Source organism: Opisthocomus hoazin, chromosome 11 (assembly GCF_030867145.1).
Source record: "Opisthocomus hoazin isolate bOpiHoa1 chromosome 11, bOpiHoa1.hap1, whole genome shotgun sequence".
Lineage (NCBI taxonomy): Eukaryota > Metazoa > Chordata > Aves > Opisthocomiformes > Opisthocomidae > Opisthocomus > Opisthocomus hoazin.
This window is the reverse complement of record NC_134424.1, coordinates 19,980,747-19,996,208: the sequence shown is the minus strand read 5'-3', so window position 1 is coordinate 19,996,208 and position 15,462 is coordinate 19,980,747. Positions and strand designations below refer to the sequence as shown.

The window sequence follows — 15,462 nt, the reverse complement described above, 5'->3', positions numbered from 1 at the left end:
AGAGGCTGATGTTCCTCAGGACAGTAAATCTGGTTGAATGGCTGGCACAGAATCTGAAAGGCTGTGGCTGCCTGTTGCAAAGACCTGAGCCGGTATGAGCTTTCAGCCTGTTCCCATTTAATTCCTACGAAGGACCGGATTTCTTTCCAGCAGATTTATGCTGGGTTTGCTAGTGCCTGCCTTCCTTCAGCCAGTGTACTTGGAATAAGAACTAGCACACCTTTTTTGCGATCAGGCCTGTGTGGTCAGGTATGCCCTACCAAGGAGTCATTCTTGGAGGGTTTCAAGGCTCAGTGAGACAAAGCCATAGCTGATCTGATGTCACCTTGGTGATGGTCGTGATCTGAGCTTGAGGTTGGTGTAGAGATCTCTGATTGTTCCGTCCACCTGATGCTTCTGTGGCTCTCTGAAAAGACCAGATGGCACAGGTCTGGTTAATGAACTTAGAGCAGTGGTCTAGGAACATCTCAGATGTGGAGATGTTTCTGAGGTCTAAGTGTGGTGCTGACTGTAGTGTTTCTCCAAAGAAGCTGGACAAAACTGAATGGGGATTGTTGTGTTCTCTCTGGCCAGGAGAAGATGCAGGATGTGTACTGGCTGCTGCGAGTGTGCATCCGCACCATCGAGCATGGTGACAGGACGGGCTCACTTTTTGCTTTCATGCCAGAGTTCTACCTCAGCGTGGCTATGAACAGCTACAGCGCACTCAAGAACTACTTCAGCCCTGTAAACAGCATGGAGGAACTTCCAGGTGAGGGGATGGGGAGGCCTTGCTGATTCTGGCCTGATAAAGTCTAAAGCAAGCCACATCCTTATGGTGAAGTAGTGGCAGATGGGCATCATCCCTTCTGTGTCCTTCCCTGGCTGTGGTGTTCTGCACCAGTGTATTGTCTGTGTGCTGCGGGGCAGGCATGGCCGTTGCTGTGCTCGGGCAGGGACCCCATGCCTTGCCCACAGCTGTTGCAGTGTTGGCTGTGGTGAAAATCACTGGCAGCTATGGATTTTGTTTCCAGGGAGTCACCAGGAACAGGCTGGGATGCTGGAAGATGTGATTGGCACAGCAATGCATGCTGCTGGTCTCTGGGTGGGAGGAAATGTGCCATGAGAGCAGGAATTGGGACTGCTTTCGAATCCACCTGGGATTTGGATACAATCCTATGGAGATGACCACCCACTTGATGCCAAGAGTCTGTGTTTAGGTGTATTCCCTCTGTGCAAGTTCTGTGCTTTTCCTGGCTAAGTGATCCCAGCAAGCTCTTAGCAAATAGTTCTGTGCTTTCCAGAGCCCACAAAGGTAAGAAGAGCTGCTGTTCCCACCAACAAGATGTAGCTAAAGTGTTCACATCCATTAAGTGGGGGCTGTGTCTGCTGTTCAGGGAGCAGCAGAATTGAGCGGTAGCAGATTCCTTCAATGCCTGCAGGCTGGGCATAGCTTTTCTGCATAGAACTAGGGTGGTATTTGTGTTGCTCAGCCTCTTCTGCACTAGGCATCCCTCCCTTGCCACACAACTCAATTGCATGGTTTTATTTTTCTCCAAGTAACTGTTTTAGACTTTGCAGGCTGAGGTGAGAGGCTCTGTTGGAGATGAATGTGCTCTCCCAGCTCTCTGTTTTGACAACTAGACAAAACTGCAAAGTTAGCTGTAGCAGGAATGTATCCCACGGCCTGTGCCATGTCTGCAGGAATGCTGGGACCACAGAGCTGCCCATCGGGCCGTTAGTGTGACCCTGCTCCCTCCTTCTCTTTGCAGGCTACGAAGAGACCCTGATGCGCCTCGCTGCCATCCTGGCCAAGCATTTTGCTGACTCGAGGATTGTGGGCACAGGTAAAGCTGCTCTCCTCTGCTTTGGGGTGATGATGTTGCAGGTCTGGCTGGTCCCACTGCCGGTGGCTCACCAGACTTCTGTCGGGATCGATTTGCTGAACCCGTTGAGTACTTCATGCCTCCATGTACAAAGGGAGGCTGGGCACTGCCCTTGTCTGGTGTGTTCTGCTAATTCCAGGGTTCAATACATGACCTAGAATACCCTTCTGTGAGCAGGACTTGTGTTCCAGCTACTTGCATGTCAAATCTGGGGTTCATAGCTGCCTGAGCATAGGCCCGCTCTCCACATCAGCTGGGACAGCAAACTTCTCTAAGTGACGGCCAGTCCCTCCCAGCCTCCTGTGCTCAGGCGCTCCCTGGCATGCTGCGTGTCCTTGGGTGCCTGGCCTAGCCCCCTTCTCGTTCCTCCTCAGACATCCGGGACTCCCTGATGCAGGCATTGGCCAGCTACGTCTGCTACCCCCACTCACTGCGTGCTGTAGAGAGGATCCCAGAAGAGCAGTAAGTGCTGCCCTGCCTGTTCCCAGGAGCTGGGGCAGGGCTGGGGTGGTGGCGAGGCTGGGCTGGGGAGCAGGCAGGCTGCCAAGCACCACTGAGGGTCCAGGAGCTGCAGCAGGGTGCTGGAGATGATTTGCAAGCCTTCTATCACCCTTATATCAGTGACTTCCCTCTGCCCCAGCTCCGTGGGTCTTACTGTGTGTCCTATTTAATCTTCTGTCCCCAAACCCTTTGGGCTGAGGTGTGTCCTTGTCTGGCAGGCGGATCTGCATGATGAAGAACCTCCTGGCTCCCTATGAGCAGCGACCCTGGGCACAGACCAACTGGATCCTCGTCAGGTTGTGGCGGGTGAGCATCCTGCATCCCTGCCCCTCTCTGCGTCTGGGGCAGGTTGGACGCTAAGCCTTTCACTTTCCAGTAGCAGCAAAACCCAACTGTTTTCCAGCCTCTAAGATCTTTCCTTATTTCTTTTACCAGGGCTGTGGCTTCGGGTACAGATACACACGGCTCCCGCACCTGCTGAAAACCAAGCCTGAGGATGCCAGCCTCCCCAGCCTCCAGAGTGAGTCGGGCAGGCGATGGGCACTCGGGATTACAACGGGTGGTGAGGGAGGGCTGGCCTCTTCCCTAGCAGCCATCCCTACTATGGGCCAGGCCAGCTGGTGAGATGGCTGCTTGAAGAAGGGGGATCCTGGCCAAATATCCAGGCCTGTTCTTTACAGCCAGCATTTTCTCTCCTGGACACCCCCAGCCTCTCTGCACTGGCTGGTGTCTCTTTTGTGTGCTGGGTAGTGGGTTAGATCCATCATGAGGATGGGTTCTGCCATTCAGCAGAGAGGAGGGAGGCCCAGGGCTGCATCTTTACCAGAGCTTTACCCAAAAATGTAAGCCTGGGAGAAGGCTTTCTGATGTCTGCAGTGAGCAGCTGCTGTGGCGAAGAGTTGGCGAGTGTGCCAAGCATTAAGTTCCCCGTGAGAGGGAGTGGGTGCCCAAGGAGGCAGGGCACTGGACAAGTTTGCAAGCAGGCAGTGTTTTAACCAGGCATCTCTCTCGGAGGCTGGCCTGTCCTGCCTTGGGCACTGCAATTTGGTTCTTGGCACTATCACTGAACTGAGGGGTTCCTCAGCTCTGTTGTGGCTGAGAAAGACATGGAGGGGAGAAGGTACCTTTCGTGACCAGAAGAACATGTCCCCAGCTTCACCCTTGCAGGGTCTGGGCCTGTCCAGATACATTCCTGACCCCCGTCTGCTGTGGAAAAGGCTTTGTCCCAGACCTTGCTGCTGGAGAGCTGCCCGGGAGTGGGGGACGGGGGCAGGCAGTGTGTGGAGGTGCAGACTGAGCCCCGTCTGGTGGGAAGAGCCACCTGTCTCTGTTTTAACGGCACTCTTGTTCTCTTTCTCTGTCCCGTCCATGGTTGCCCAGGAGATCTCTCTGTTGCTAGTTTCCAGAGTAAGTTTGTTGTGTGACCCTTTTGTCTGGTGAAGTAGCTTTAGAGAGCTCCCTCCTTCCCCTCTTATGTCTAGAGAGACCCTTTTTGTGGGGCTTCACACAATGATCATTTTCCTCAGTTATGTCCCTGGGAGATGCCAGGGGACCAGCGCCCACATGGCAGTCTCTGAGCCTGCATCACAGACCTGCTCATGCACCTCTTTTATCGGGGTTACCTCTGGGGTCGGAGCCCTGCCGCAGGCTGTGCCAGCCTCGGGTTCCTCTCATGCTTGGAGGATGATGGGGAAGCCCTAGTACATGAGGAGGGACCTTGTGACTGTCCCTTCACCCTCTTACCAAACAAGCAAGCCCCCAGGTGATTGCCACCAGTCCTGTGGGGTGGTGACCGAGCTCCCCCCCATCCCGGGCAGCTCTGGGGCTGGAGCAAAGTTCCTCAGCTTTCGAGGCTTCTCTCCACCCATCTCCTGGTGGCTCCGCACAGTCTGAGCCCAGAGTGGGCTGGGCTGGCTAACGGGTACTTGCTCCTGGTATTGCTATTTTAAGGCACAACCAAATCAATAATGAATGCTGATTTAATTGAAGAGGGACCTGGGACTCGGAGGTGTCCTTGAGATGCTGCCCAGGGAAGGAGGAGGAGATGACACCCCCCCCGCCTTGCCACCCATCAGTCTTCACCTTGTTGTAGTTTGAACCTTGGCAGGGACAACAGCACAAACTGCTGAGCTGAAGGAAATCCGTTTGTCTGGGTCTGCTTCTGCAGGCCATTCTGAAGGGAGCTTGGGCAAATGCCTCGTCTGGTGCTCCAGCCTTGTCCTGCTTTGGGGATGCTTCCTTGGAGGACTCTGCACAGGTGGGGAAGGTGTCTCGGTGCTGCCTCATGATATCTGTGAAACACACAGAGCACGGACCACCTGGTCTCCTATGCTGCCTTTTGCCCATACTCACCGATGTTGAGCACCGGGATGGCTGCCTGGGGTACCCAGGGAGGGGGAGAGCCTCAGAACGGCCATGTGTGTTCCTGCCTGCCCCCCGAGTTGTATCTCAGCCCCGCTGGCACCAGACAGCTCTCGTGCAGGCAGGGCTCTGCCTCCAGTTTGGCTCCTGAGAGCAGACAGGGGCTCTTTTCAGAGGCGGGGGCAGTTCTGGTGGGACGCTGCTGTAGGAGCTGGTTTTGCTTCCATCATGGCTTGTAGGCAAGGCCGGGTGCTGTTACGGCATGCACACAGTGAGCAGCAGCGGTGGCCCTGTGCCAGGCCCAGCCTGCATTGCTTTTACCGAGCTGCAGGGTGGCTTCAGGTTGCAGCACAGGGCTCCTCTGCTCCAGGCCTTCTACCCACGCATCCATGAAGGGGTGGAGGGTAGGTGGGTGGCACCGTGTGATCATCTAGCTGAGCTGTTGTGCAATGTGGGTCAGAGAATTCACCCACATCCCCTTCCCAAGGCCAGCAAGTTGCCTAAGCTAAAGAGGTCTTTCAGGAAGAAATCCTGTCTCAATCTGACAACACCAAAAGTATCAGCTGGTGGCTGTTGAACTGTCCAAGCCCTTCTGATGGTGGTTCCTCACCCTCAGAAATAAATCCATCACTTTTTCCTGATGGGAATGTATCTAACCTCGTCTTCTGTCTTCCACTGCTGCTGCTTTGCCTTTCTCTGCTGGGTTAAACTCTGTGCATTAGATTTTATTCTTCAAAAGTGCTTGTGTACCAGGGTAAACTTGCTTCTTGGTCCTGTTTAATGGTGAAAAGAAAGCACAGCCTCTGTGTCTTATTCAGGAAGGGGTTTTGCTTTTCTGTGAGCCCCGGTGTTCACCCTTCCCATGTTTTTACCAGCCCCAGAGGTGCCAGTGTCGTGCTGGCTAGAATGCCTCCCTGATCTTGCATTAGCCTGTTTGCCAGCGCTTTGCCTTGGAGGCATGCGCAAGTTCCAGGCGCACGCTAGGGCATCCCGATGCCTTGCACTCAACCTTATTGGTATCTCCTCCCCTGACTGCTGCTTGCTTTCCTTCTGCCTCACCCTGCAAACATCCCCTTTCATCCTTTCTAAATACATCTTCGAACAGGCGCAGTTTGCTGGTGGTGTGAAATCACTGCATCCTCAGCTTACCCCTTTAACTGCTGTTTCATCATCACTGAGCAGCAGCTGGTTCACAACTTCATCTGGATCCTTTCAAAAACTCAGATTAGCATTGGGTGGAACTGCTTTGCCTCTGAATCTGGTCCATTTCGGGCTTTCCTCCTCTGTGCCCCCAGCTCTGCTGTAAATGCTGTGGCATCCAGAGCCTCTGCTTGGGCTGCTGAGCAAGAAGTCTCACAAATAAGCCCGTTATAAATCTTCCTGGGTCATTAGCAAACTATAAAGTACATAATTATCTTTCTGTGATGAAAGTACATGACCCTGCTTCTTTACAGTTATCTAGTAGGAGCACTTATTGAAGGCTTCCACTTTGTCTGCTTTATTAATTTTTAACTCTGTCTATTAATGGGCCTCTGCTACTGTTAGACTTTCTCCCATTGCTACTTTTTTAATAATGCTGCTAGAATTTTTTCCTGTAGTTGAAGAAAATTTGCATGTAGCGTGCTTAGTTGTGGGTGTTTCTTTTATGTCTTCTCTTTCTGTTACCCCTTTTCTCCTTGTTTTCATCAACCACTGGTGATTATGTTCACTTCTTAAATTTTAACTTATGTCTTTGCTTCATCCTGGTCTCAGTGAACCTTTAACGCAAGTGCTTGCTGTAGCACTGGGGCTTTCTGGCTGCCTAGTTGTCTACTTAAAGAACTCTGGGGTTTTATTCACTATTTCCCCCTCACCTAATTTTTTTTTTTTCCCACTGACTATTTTGCTTATATTTTTACGGGGAAGTTTCTGTTGTGGAAACGTTGGATATGTCTGTAACCGCTTGGGGCCACGCTCTGTTGCCCACATTAAATGTATTGAGGTAATAATTTGTGGCCTTGGAAAAGTACTGATTTCTGTTCCAGTAACTGGTCTTTATCTGTCATAATGAAGGCTAAGCCAAGATTGAGTGGATTTTGTATTAAGGAATTACAAGTTTTGGAAACACTAGTGACATACTATTGCCAAGATCAAGAAAGTAATCACATCAGTGAGTATCCACACACTCCCAGTGAAGTAACATCCCTGTCTGAAACGGCACACGTAAGGACTGTGTCGTTGCCGAGAGGGGCAGTGGTAACTGGGTTGTGAGGGAGGTGGGTGGAAATGCCTCAGCAAAGGTGAACATCTTGCAAATGAAGGTGAACAGCACCAGGGCTAGGTGTCTGGATACCACTAATGACTGCCCCATGGAGAACCTGACCAGGGAACTCATGCAAGGGACAAAGATGCTCTTGCTGTAGCCCAGGGCTTGTTGCTTATGTTGCTTTCAAAGAGTAGCAATGATTGCAGTGTCTTTCACTTCAGAATCCTCTTGTGAGCAACAGAAACCAAGGAAGTCCACTGTTTCCTGGTGTTAGCTTAAAACCTTAAAAAAACCCTGCGTAACAGTGGAGAAGTTTGACAAGAGACACCATTTTCTAATGCTTTTATAGACTGGCACAGTCTTTGCCAGCAGCAGGGAAAGCATTTAAGAACCTAGAATTGGAGGTTTGGAGCAAATTCACACCACTTTTTGGAAAAAGACCATGAGGAAATAGTCATTGGCTAAAAACCAGGGTAAAGCAAGTTATTGCAAGCATAAAAGCATCCTTCAAAAAGCCAAAGCTGCCTTCGAATGAGGTAGACTTTGGCTGGCCGATTCATTTTGAGATGTGTCCTGACTTGAAGTGCTGGTAAAAGAGGCTTTGGCGACAGACCAACAGGACAACCCCCAGAGTTCATCCACCAGTAGTGGTGATCCTTGCCTGGAACAGCTTTGGTACTTGAAGGCTGGAATGGGGATAATATGTCAGCAGTTTTAATAAAAAGCACTTTTTACACGTTAAGGGGAGGCTGGGGAAAAGAAGACACAAAAAACTTAACCCTACAAAACGATCTTCTAGTTCGGAATGACTGGGAGAGAAAACACAGGTGGAATTCAGCATCACCAGATGTAGAGTGGTGAATGTGAAGGGAAAATGTGATTGAAAGTCAGTGGGCTGCAAGCTGAGTGTAACTGTTAGAGACTAGATTGCAGGGTGAGCTCCCTGGGACCTGTCCATGCACCCTGCTAAGAAAAGAGCCACAGTATTTCATGTGTGACCTCCCCAGGGCCAAGCAGAGGGGTGACATCTCCCCTTGATCTGCTGAGCACATCCTCCTACCATCACCCACCTCTTAGCTATAGCGAGAGCCCTCACCTGTCCCCTGTTCGGCTGGTATCCTCCATAACCCCTTTAACAGTGCCCCAGACTGTTGTTTCCCAGCCAGGACTGATATGTGGGGTCCTTCCCCAGGGGCAGAATTTTCTCCTGCTTGTTCAATACGATCAGTTTTTTTTGTCTCAGTCCTCAAGTTTCTCAGGGTGCCTCTAGCACATCGAACAAAGCCCCTTGTTTGGTGTCATTGGCAGTTTTGGTAAGGGTGTGCTGTGCCCCATTGTCTGTCACTGACAGAGAAGACAACAAGGCGGGCTCCAGTGTTGACTCCTGGGCTTCTCTGCTTGTGCATTGTGACCAGCAATTCCTGAGGATCTTAAACTATAATTCTTACAACAGGGTTATCCTTGAGCTGCCATCCTATTGTAATCTTCTGGAAAATACCAGCTTGATGCCCAGTCAACAGAACAAATTACACAACAGCCATTATGAGGAAAGGAAGACAGAACAAAACCAAACCACATTATGCCTTTGTGCAAATCTGCCACGCGCTTGTGGTTTGGATGCTGCGTGCGCTTCTGATTCCACCTCCCCAAAGAAAATCTAGGAGAACCGGCAAGGCTGGGGGAGGGATGGCGAAGAGGACAAAGATGTGACAGTTTCTGTATGGGAAACTGCACAGGCTGGAGCTGTTCACGTTCAAAACACTGCCAGTAAGGTCTGAAATCATGGCTATCTGGAGGAAGTGACTGGAGAGCAGCGTCTCTCTGTCTCTCGCACCAGGAGGGAGGTACAAAGAGTAAATATCATCAAATAAAGCAAGTAGGAGCCAAGCACAAAGCCGTATTCTTCCCGCTGCACACAATTGAGCTGTGAAATGTTGCTCCAGGAGACGTTCAGTGCTAAAGGCTTACACAGTTTCAGGGGGACCCAGGGCAAGAAATCCACTGAGGATCACGAAATACAGATAAAAAGGACATCTGGCTTGGGCAGTCCCTGAGCCATGTATAGCCAAGGGCTGGGAAAATACTTGGGGGTGCAAGTAGGACTTCAAAGGCGTTTGTTGTGATGAAATCCTTCCCAAAGATGTTCTTTTAGGCAGGATCAAAGCCAGGCCACCGGCTTGCCTGGAGTGATTATGTACTGTGAGACACCAGAGCATGTCCTCCATAACAACAGAAGCTCATTGCACTTGCTAGTGGGTATTTACAGAATAATTTACCCTGTTCCCCTTTGAGCTGACGGTCTCCTGCCATCCCTCTCTGGCTTTGCTAATCCCAGCTAGCAATTTGCCTATAGTTATGCCTTGCTTCTCGATCCCTAGGGATGTGATGGAGGTCTACCCGTGTTTTCTTTGCCCATGCTGGACTTTAGAGCAGGCTGCCACCCCAAAGACCTTCTGCAGTCACAGCATGGCTTGTTCCTCTGGGCACCGTAGTGCCGGTGTTGCCAGAGTTTCCATCTGCTCTTACTAACAGCTTCTAGTAGGCTGAAAATTAGTTGGATTTTTTTTTTTCTTATACTTGGTAAATCCGTTCAAGCTTCTTTCTCCAAGCCCTGATTTTTAGTCTGTGGTTTGAACTCTGGTACACTTCCCGGTGAGAATAATCTGTCCCATTTGTGCCCCCCTCCTTTCCCTGCCTGTCTGTGGGGAGCGGTGCCCCACGCAGCCCTGACTCTGTGTTTCCCTGCTGCTGGGTCTGACCCTGTCTGTGCTCCTGATAATGACGAAGCCCAGAGGTGATGTGCCACGTACCACGGGGAACATGTCTGTGCTGGGGCTCAACCTGGCTGGGGAGCATGGGCAGCCCTGCCTGAGCCAGATGAGGGCAGAGCCCAGCCCCAGCTCCGTGCAGAAGCTTCTCCAGAGTGGGATTTGCCAGGTACCTTCCTCCTTGGATGTGGACAGGCAGGCATAGCCACGTGAGGCCAGGGGTGGCTGTGCTGGCTCCGGGCAGCTGCTGCCACGCTGCCATCGGGAGCAATTAATGCTGAGCTGACTGTGGGCCGCTGCAGAGCTGAGTGGGAGGGATGCTGAGCTGCAGGGCAGCGTTCCCGTGGACGTGGGCAGCAGTGAGCACGCAGGGCTCTTCCCTGGTTAATTCAGGCTGGCATTGCAAAAAAGTGCTTGGAGGCCTGGCAGGCAAGATCTCTGCTCAGAACAGTCCTTGCCCCCCACGGACGGCCACTCCAGGACCAGGCTGCTGAAGCTGTTGCTGTCTTGTTTCAGAGCCGTGTCCCTCCACGTTGCTGCAGCGGCACATGGCAGACCTGCTCCGCAGCGACCGCGACCTGGCCCCCAGCTTCCTCAACAGCGTCCTCAACCAGCTGAACTGGGCTTTCTCCGAGTTCATCGGCATGATTCAGGAGGCGAGTGTGCTGCCCGGGACCGCAGGGTCCGGAACTCAATGGGTGCCCATGTCCTACATGCAGCGAGGTTCAAGACATGACTCTAGGGGTTGGGAGTGCGGTGATTGCTCGGCACGCGTGGGAGCTGAGCTGGGCTGGGGGTCGTGGCCCTCCTGTTGGGAAGGGGCACCTTGTTAAGCTGTCTCCATTGCTTCACAGATCCAGCAGGCAGCAGAGCGCTTGGAGAGGAACTTTGTGGACAGCCGCCAGCTGAAGGTGTGTGCCACCTGCTTTGACCTGTCGGTGAGCTTGCTCAGGGTGCTGGAAATGACCGTCACGCTGGCGCCGGAGATCTTTCTCGACTGGAATCGCCCATCATCGGAGCTGCTGCTTCGGAGGCTCGCCCAGGTATCATCCTCTCATGAGATGTGAAGAAGTATCCTCTGAAAAGGCACCGGGGGCCCTCTGCCCTCTCTCCAGATGTGCTATGAAGTGGGGGCTCCTGCTGCAAACGCTGTAGCACTTAAAGCTGCTGTGGCAAACCCAGCTGCTGCAGAACAATTAGTGCTCCCTAAAATCACTACATGTCAACTGCTCCCCTCCTTTGCAACTAGTCTGGCCACAGCTGGTTTCTACCTCTACCGGGAGGGAGGATGACGGCCCCTTAAATCTTTCTTCAGAGGGGCTATGGCTGGTCTGTTCCACCCAGTAAATGCTGAATGCCCCTGTGACAAGCAGTGCTGTGAAATCCAGAGAGGAGAAGTGGTGCATCTTAGCCAAGAGCTGTAGAGAGCATAGCTGGCTTCACAGGGAACACACCCTGATGTTTGGGCAGGCATCTTGGTCCTTTATCCCTCAGTCCTAGACTGTGGTACCAAATGTCTCCGCTTCCCTGCCTGGGTGACCCACACAGCCCCATTCCAACCCACAACAGCCCTTAGGCTCCAGTAAATTAGTTTGTATTTTAAAGCACGAGCAACCCTGGAAAGCGCTGAGGACATGCAGCTGCTCTTGTAGGAGCGAGCCTGGTAGAGAACAGTCACATATACCTTACCTGCACTGTAAAGGTTGGGTTGCTCCAAAGGTTGAGACTCAGGGCTCTGAGCAGATGAGGCAAAGCAAGACTCAGTGGGGTCTAGTGTGGCAATCCTGAGGGAAGTGCTCAGCCTGGGATCCCGGGATTTTCCCAGTGCGAGGAGGAAAAGCGAGTGGCCCTTAGCGGGTGGTTTGGGCAAGCTGGGGAATAGCCAGCAGAGTGCGAGGTGCTGCAGCACGCCTCTCGCTGGTGCCACCATTAGCCGTGCTCCACCACTGAATGTGCCCGCAGAGGGGTGCAGCGTTTTGTTCTTCATGCGCGAGGGTGATAGGAAGAGGGATGCTGCATCTGAGAGGCAGTGCGCAGCTTGCAGCAGTTGTGTCAAGCCTGGAGCGGTCCCCGCTCATCCCGCTGGGGGGTTGGGTGAGAGCTAATGGTGGCTAATTAAGTGTCTTTATAGTTGATTCCTTCTGTGCTGGTCATAGGCAGAAATCTCTGCCTGTGGTGATGCTCTGTCAAGCAGAGAAGCAGATTGTTCTCTGTGCTCAGCCCATGCTGCAGGGCTGGTGGGTCCATCCTGCTGCCAGCTCCAGGCAGGGCAGGACTGTGCTTCACCCCGCTGACACTGCTCTTGCCCAGCAGCAGCTGCCAGCTCACTCTTCATGGGCTGTGGCTGTCCTGGGGACTGGAGCTTCTGCTCACAAAGAGCTTTTATCCACAGAAGTAGTTTGGCGTCTCTAGGTGGAATTCAGATTTAGGTGGAAGATGCTGAGATTCAGGTGTCTTGACCTCAGACTGACTCTTCCCTGGTTAGTTTGAGTCTGGTACAACCGCTGTGGTGTGGTGCCACCTTCCTCTGTGCCAGGGCCAAGCTAGGACCGTGCTGCAAACCTCCCTCTGTGTATGCACCACCTGCCAGGCACCACGCCTGAGCTTTAAGGACGTGCTGCACCAAAGCATGCTCTTTGGATGCTGCTTCCAGGAAGGCCTATCCGGAAAATACAAACCCTCTCTGCTTTTCCCAACACAGCTCTTGAACCAGGTGCTGAACCGTGTGACGGCTGAAAGGAACTTGTTTGACAGAGTGGTCAACCTCCGCCTGCCAGGTGAGTCCGTGCATCCACTCTCTGTCCCTCTCCGTTGAAAACATGCTGGGGGCATGCCCTTGGGAAGCGAGGGATGGCTTGTACTGAAGGTTGACACAGAGGTGTGTGGGATCAGACCTCAGGCCTGCCACATCCCTGGCTGGGAAGCTACTCTGGTCCCACAGACTGCCGCAGAAGTGCTGTCCTCAGAAGACATGTAAATCCTGCAGATGGATATGAGCGTTGCTGCTCTTCCTAGGCCCTTAGTTCTCTGTCTGCCCAGCAGCTCTGGTTCCCTCCAGGATCTCTGTCCTCATGAGGCAGCTGATGCGTGGGGTCTGGCTGTCTGTGATGGAGGTGGCAGCCATGCTGTGCTTGGGTGGGGAGGTGCCTTGCTAGACACTGATGTGACACAGGTTAGGTGGGAGCTGTTTGAAAGGCTCAAAGCCCTGGCTGGGTTGCAGTTTAGATTGCAGATTTGGTTGCTGTGCTCTGTGTTGAGTAAAGGGTGCGCTGCATTACTGGCGGAAGCCATTCTCACCAACATCAGCCCTCTTCCTTGTGAAGGTGACTGTGGGGAGATGAGTTGGGCCTCTTGGCAGAGACTGGCTCCAGGTGCTGTGTTATGGGCATGCTATATTTCCTATACAGCAGCTGGATTTTTCTGCCTGCTTAGGAGGGGACAGACCACCTTCTCCTCTTGAGACCTGGAAGAGGCAGAGGTGCTCCATCATGAGAGCCATGCCTGAGTCCGGGGTTCGCATTGGTGGGGGAGACTCCTCTGTCCTCAACGAAACCCATGGCCCCACCGGAGAGCCCAAGTCACGGTTGACTGATGGACTCCTGGACTGCTCCACCACCGAGTCTGGAAGTAGCAGTGCAGGCCTGCTCTGCCTGCCATGTGGTGACAGCAGTTCTGTCTTTCTCTTGTGCTTCCATAGGGCTGGAGAGCGTGGACCATTACCCAATCCTCGTGGCTGTGACGGGGATCCTGGTCCGGCTGCTTGTGGACACTGACGTTCAGGGGTGAGTGGCTTTTGACTTCCGAAGCACGGAGTCACTGCATGTAGCATTGCTTTGGGCGCTGCAGTAGTCAGTGCTATGGGAGGTGCTGCGGGAGCGATGTGGGTGTGTGGGGACCAAAGTGGGGCGAGGCAGATGTGCATGGAGCAGGCAGAAGTCAAGGAGCCGCAGCAGCTGTGTCCCAGTGCTACTGTGGAGTGCAAAACTCCTTCCCGTGTCACAGGAAAGCCCTCATGAGGGGTAGCTATGAGATGCTGTACCGACTGCACATGCGCACCTTCCTCCCTGGGGTGGGGTCTGGCACTGTGTGTGGCAGGACGGCTGCTGTCAGAGGGTGTGTGTGCCGCGTGTGAAAGAGCTGTGCTGATGTGGTGCCGCAGGCAGAGTGCTGCAGCACACAGCGATGGGTGGAAGGGAGTTCATTAAAGCTCCTTTGCTCTGGACCCGTCGCAGGGAAGCATCAAAATGTGTGCGGAGCTTTCTGGCTGCCCGGAGCTGTGGCACAAGGGTGAGACAAATCCTGTCCAGGCACTTAGGTGATGCTGATTTTCAGATGAAGCAAATCTGCTTGCCTTTATGCTAACCAGCTGTTCAGGGAGATGGCACTGGGGCAATGATGTGGCTGGACAAAGCCACCACTGACCTGATGGTTTATGTATGTCTGTGCCTGCTCATACTGAGTCCCGAAAATAGGCCCATCCTGATACCCTCTGCAGCCCTGCCTTTGCTCTCTCCCAGTGTCATTCGTAGGTGTCTTGCCCTGCCACCGTGCCCTGTAGGGTGCTGTAGGAGATGGGGCTCTTCTGTCTGCGCTGCACATGCTGCTTGTTTTCACATTTGGAGAACATGATAGTCTGTGGCTTTGCAGTGAGCAGAGCCCCATCTGGCCGAGTGGCTCAGCCCTGCAGCCAGTCTTTCAGCTTCTTCTCTCAAGGACTCAAAGATGTACACAAATATATCTAATTATATCCTGCTTCCCGTGGCTGCTGCACCAGTCTCATAGCCCCAAGTGTGACAGTGCCAAGAGCTTAGCACAAGGTCGTTGATCAGTGGCCTTTCCGAGCTGTGAACAGGGGTAGATTTCGCTCACCCCCAGAATGCTGCTCTGCGGAAAGGGCAAACATCATAAATTTGACACCACAACTAGACACTTCTTCCTGGAGGGAAGGCGGGAGGTGATAAAGCAGTTCTCTGCATACCAGGCAAGATGAGAAGCCCTTCGCTGGCTCCCTGTCCTTTGAACATCTGTCCCGGGCCAGGACACTTGTAGAGTCAAACAGGGGAAGGGATAAAGCTCTTTCTCCGAGCCTCAGTTTAGCAAACTCCAAAGAGTGCTGGCGAGATGGTAGAGTGATGACAATCACATCCTTCCCAGACGACAGGGAGTCCTGGGGAGACAAAAACCTTCCAGACTGTGTCTCCTTTACCTGAAAATCCAGTTGTGCTTTGGGTTAGTGAAACCTGGGCAGCCGATGTCTAAGGGGCTGCACATCACCAAGCGGCACTGTCTCCTGTCTGCTGGCAGCATCCTCCGTGCCTTCGGCAGCGGCAGGCTGCACGGTCGCAAACCGGAGGTGCCGTATCCTGTGGTGTGCAGTTGGGAAGTGGCAAGTCTCTGACTGATCTTCAAGGGCTTTGTAGTCACCTCCTTGGGCACTGGAAAGAGGAAAAAAGTACAGAATGGGAGAAGGATGCGAGAAAGTATCATGTCCTTATTGTGGACCTAGACGAGCAGGAGAAGCACAAGGTGGAACAGGAGGAAGCCCAGCGAAAAATGTCTGTAAAACAAAAGGCTGCTATGTGGCTTTGCCAAGCCCTGCACTAAATCTGAGGTTTGATACATCACTGATCTGTAAAAGGCAAGCAAATGTTGCAGGGGACTCGCTGAGGTCAGTTTAGACAAAAGATCCGAGACTGGTGGCTTGGAGACCCTCTGCCGCTAC

At 52.8% G+C, this 15,462-nt stretch overlaps 1 protein-coding gene across 7 annotated transcripts in view; it reads left to right on the top strand.

Annotated features, from left to right (window-relative positions):
- The window catches only part of RNF123 (ring finger protein 123), a 53,173-nt gene that overhangs the window by 26,373 nt on the left and 11,338 nt on the right, over positions 1 to 15,462 (top strand). For all 7 annotated transcript variants that reach the window (XM_075432351.1, XM_075432348.1, XM_075432349.1 and 4 more), the window contains 9 exons: positions 574 to 751; positions 1,752 to 1,826; positions 2,240 to 2,327; positions 2,585 to 2,672; positions 2,802 to 2,886; positions 10,257 to 10,396; positions 10,595 to 10,783; positions 12,442 to 12,517; positions 13,438 to 13,522. In XM_075432351.1, the coding sequence (XP_075288466.1) occupies positions 574 to 751; positions 1,752 to 1,826; positions 2,240 to 2,327; positions 2,585 to 2,672; positions 2,802 to 2,886; positions 10,257 to 10,396; positions 10,595 to 10,783; positions 12,442 to 12,517; positions 13,438 to 13,522 (1,004 nt within the window). The remainder of the gene's footprint in view (positions 1 to 573; positions 752 to 1,751; positions 1,827 to 2,239; positions 2,328 to 2,584; positions 2,673 to 2,801; positions 2,887 to 10,256; positions 10,397 to 10,594; positions 10,784 to 12,441; positions 12,518 to 13,437; positions 13,523 to 15,462) is intronic.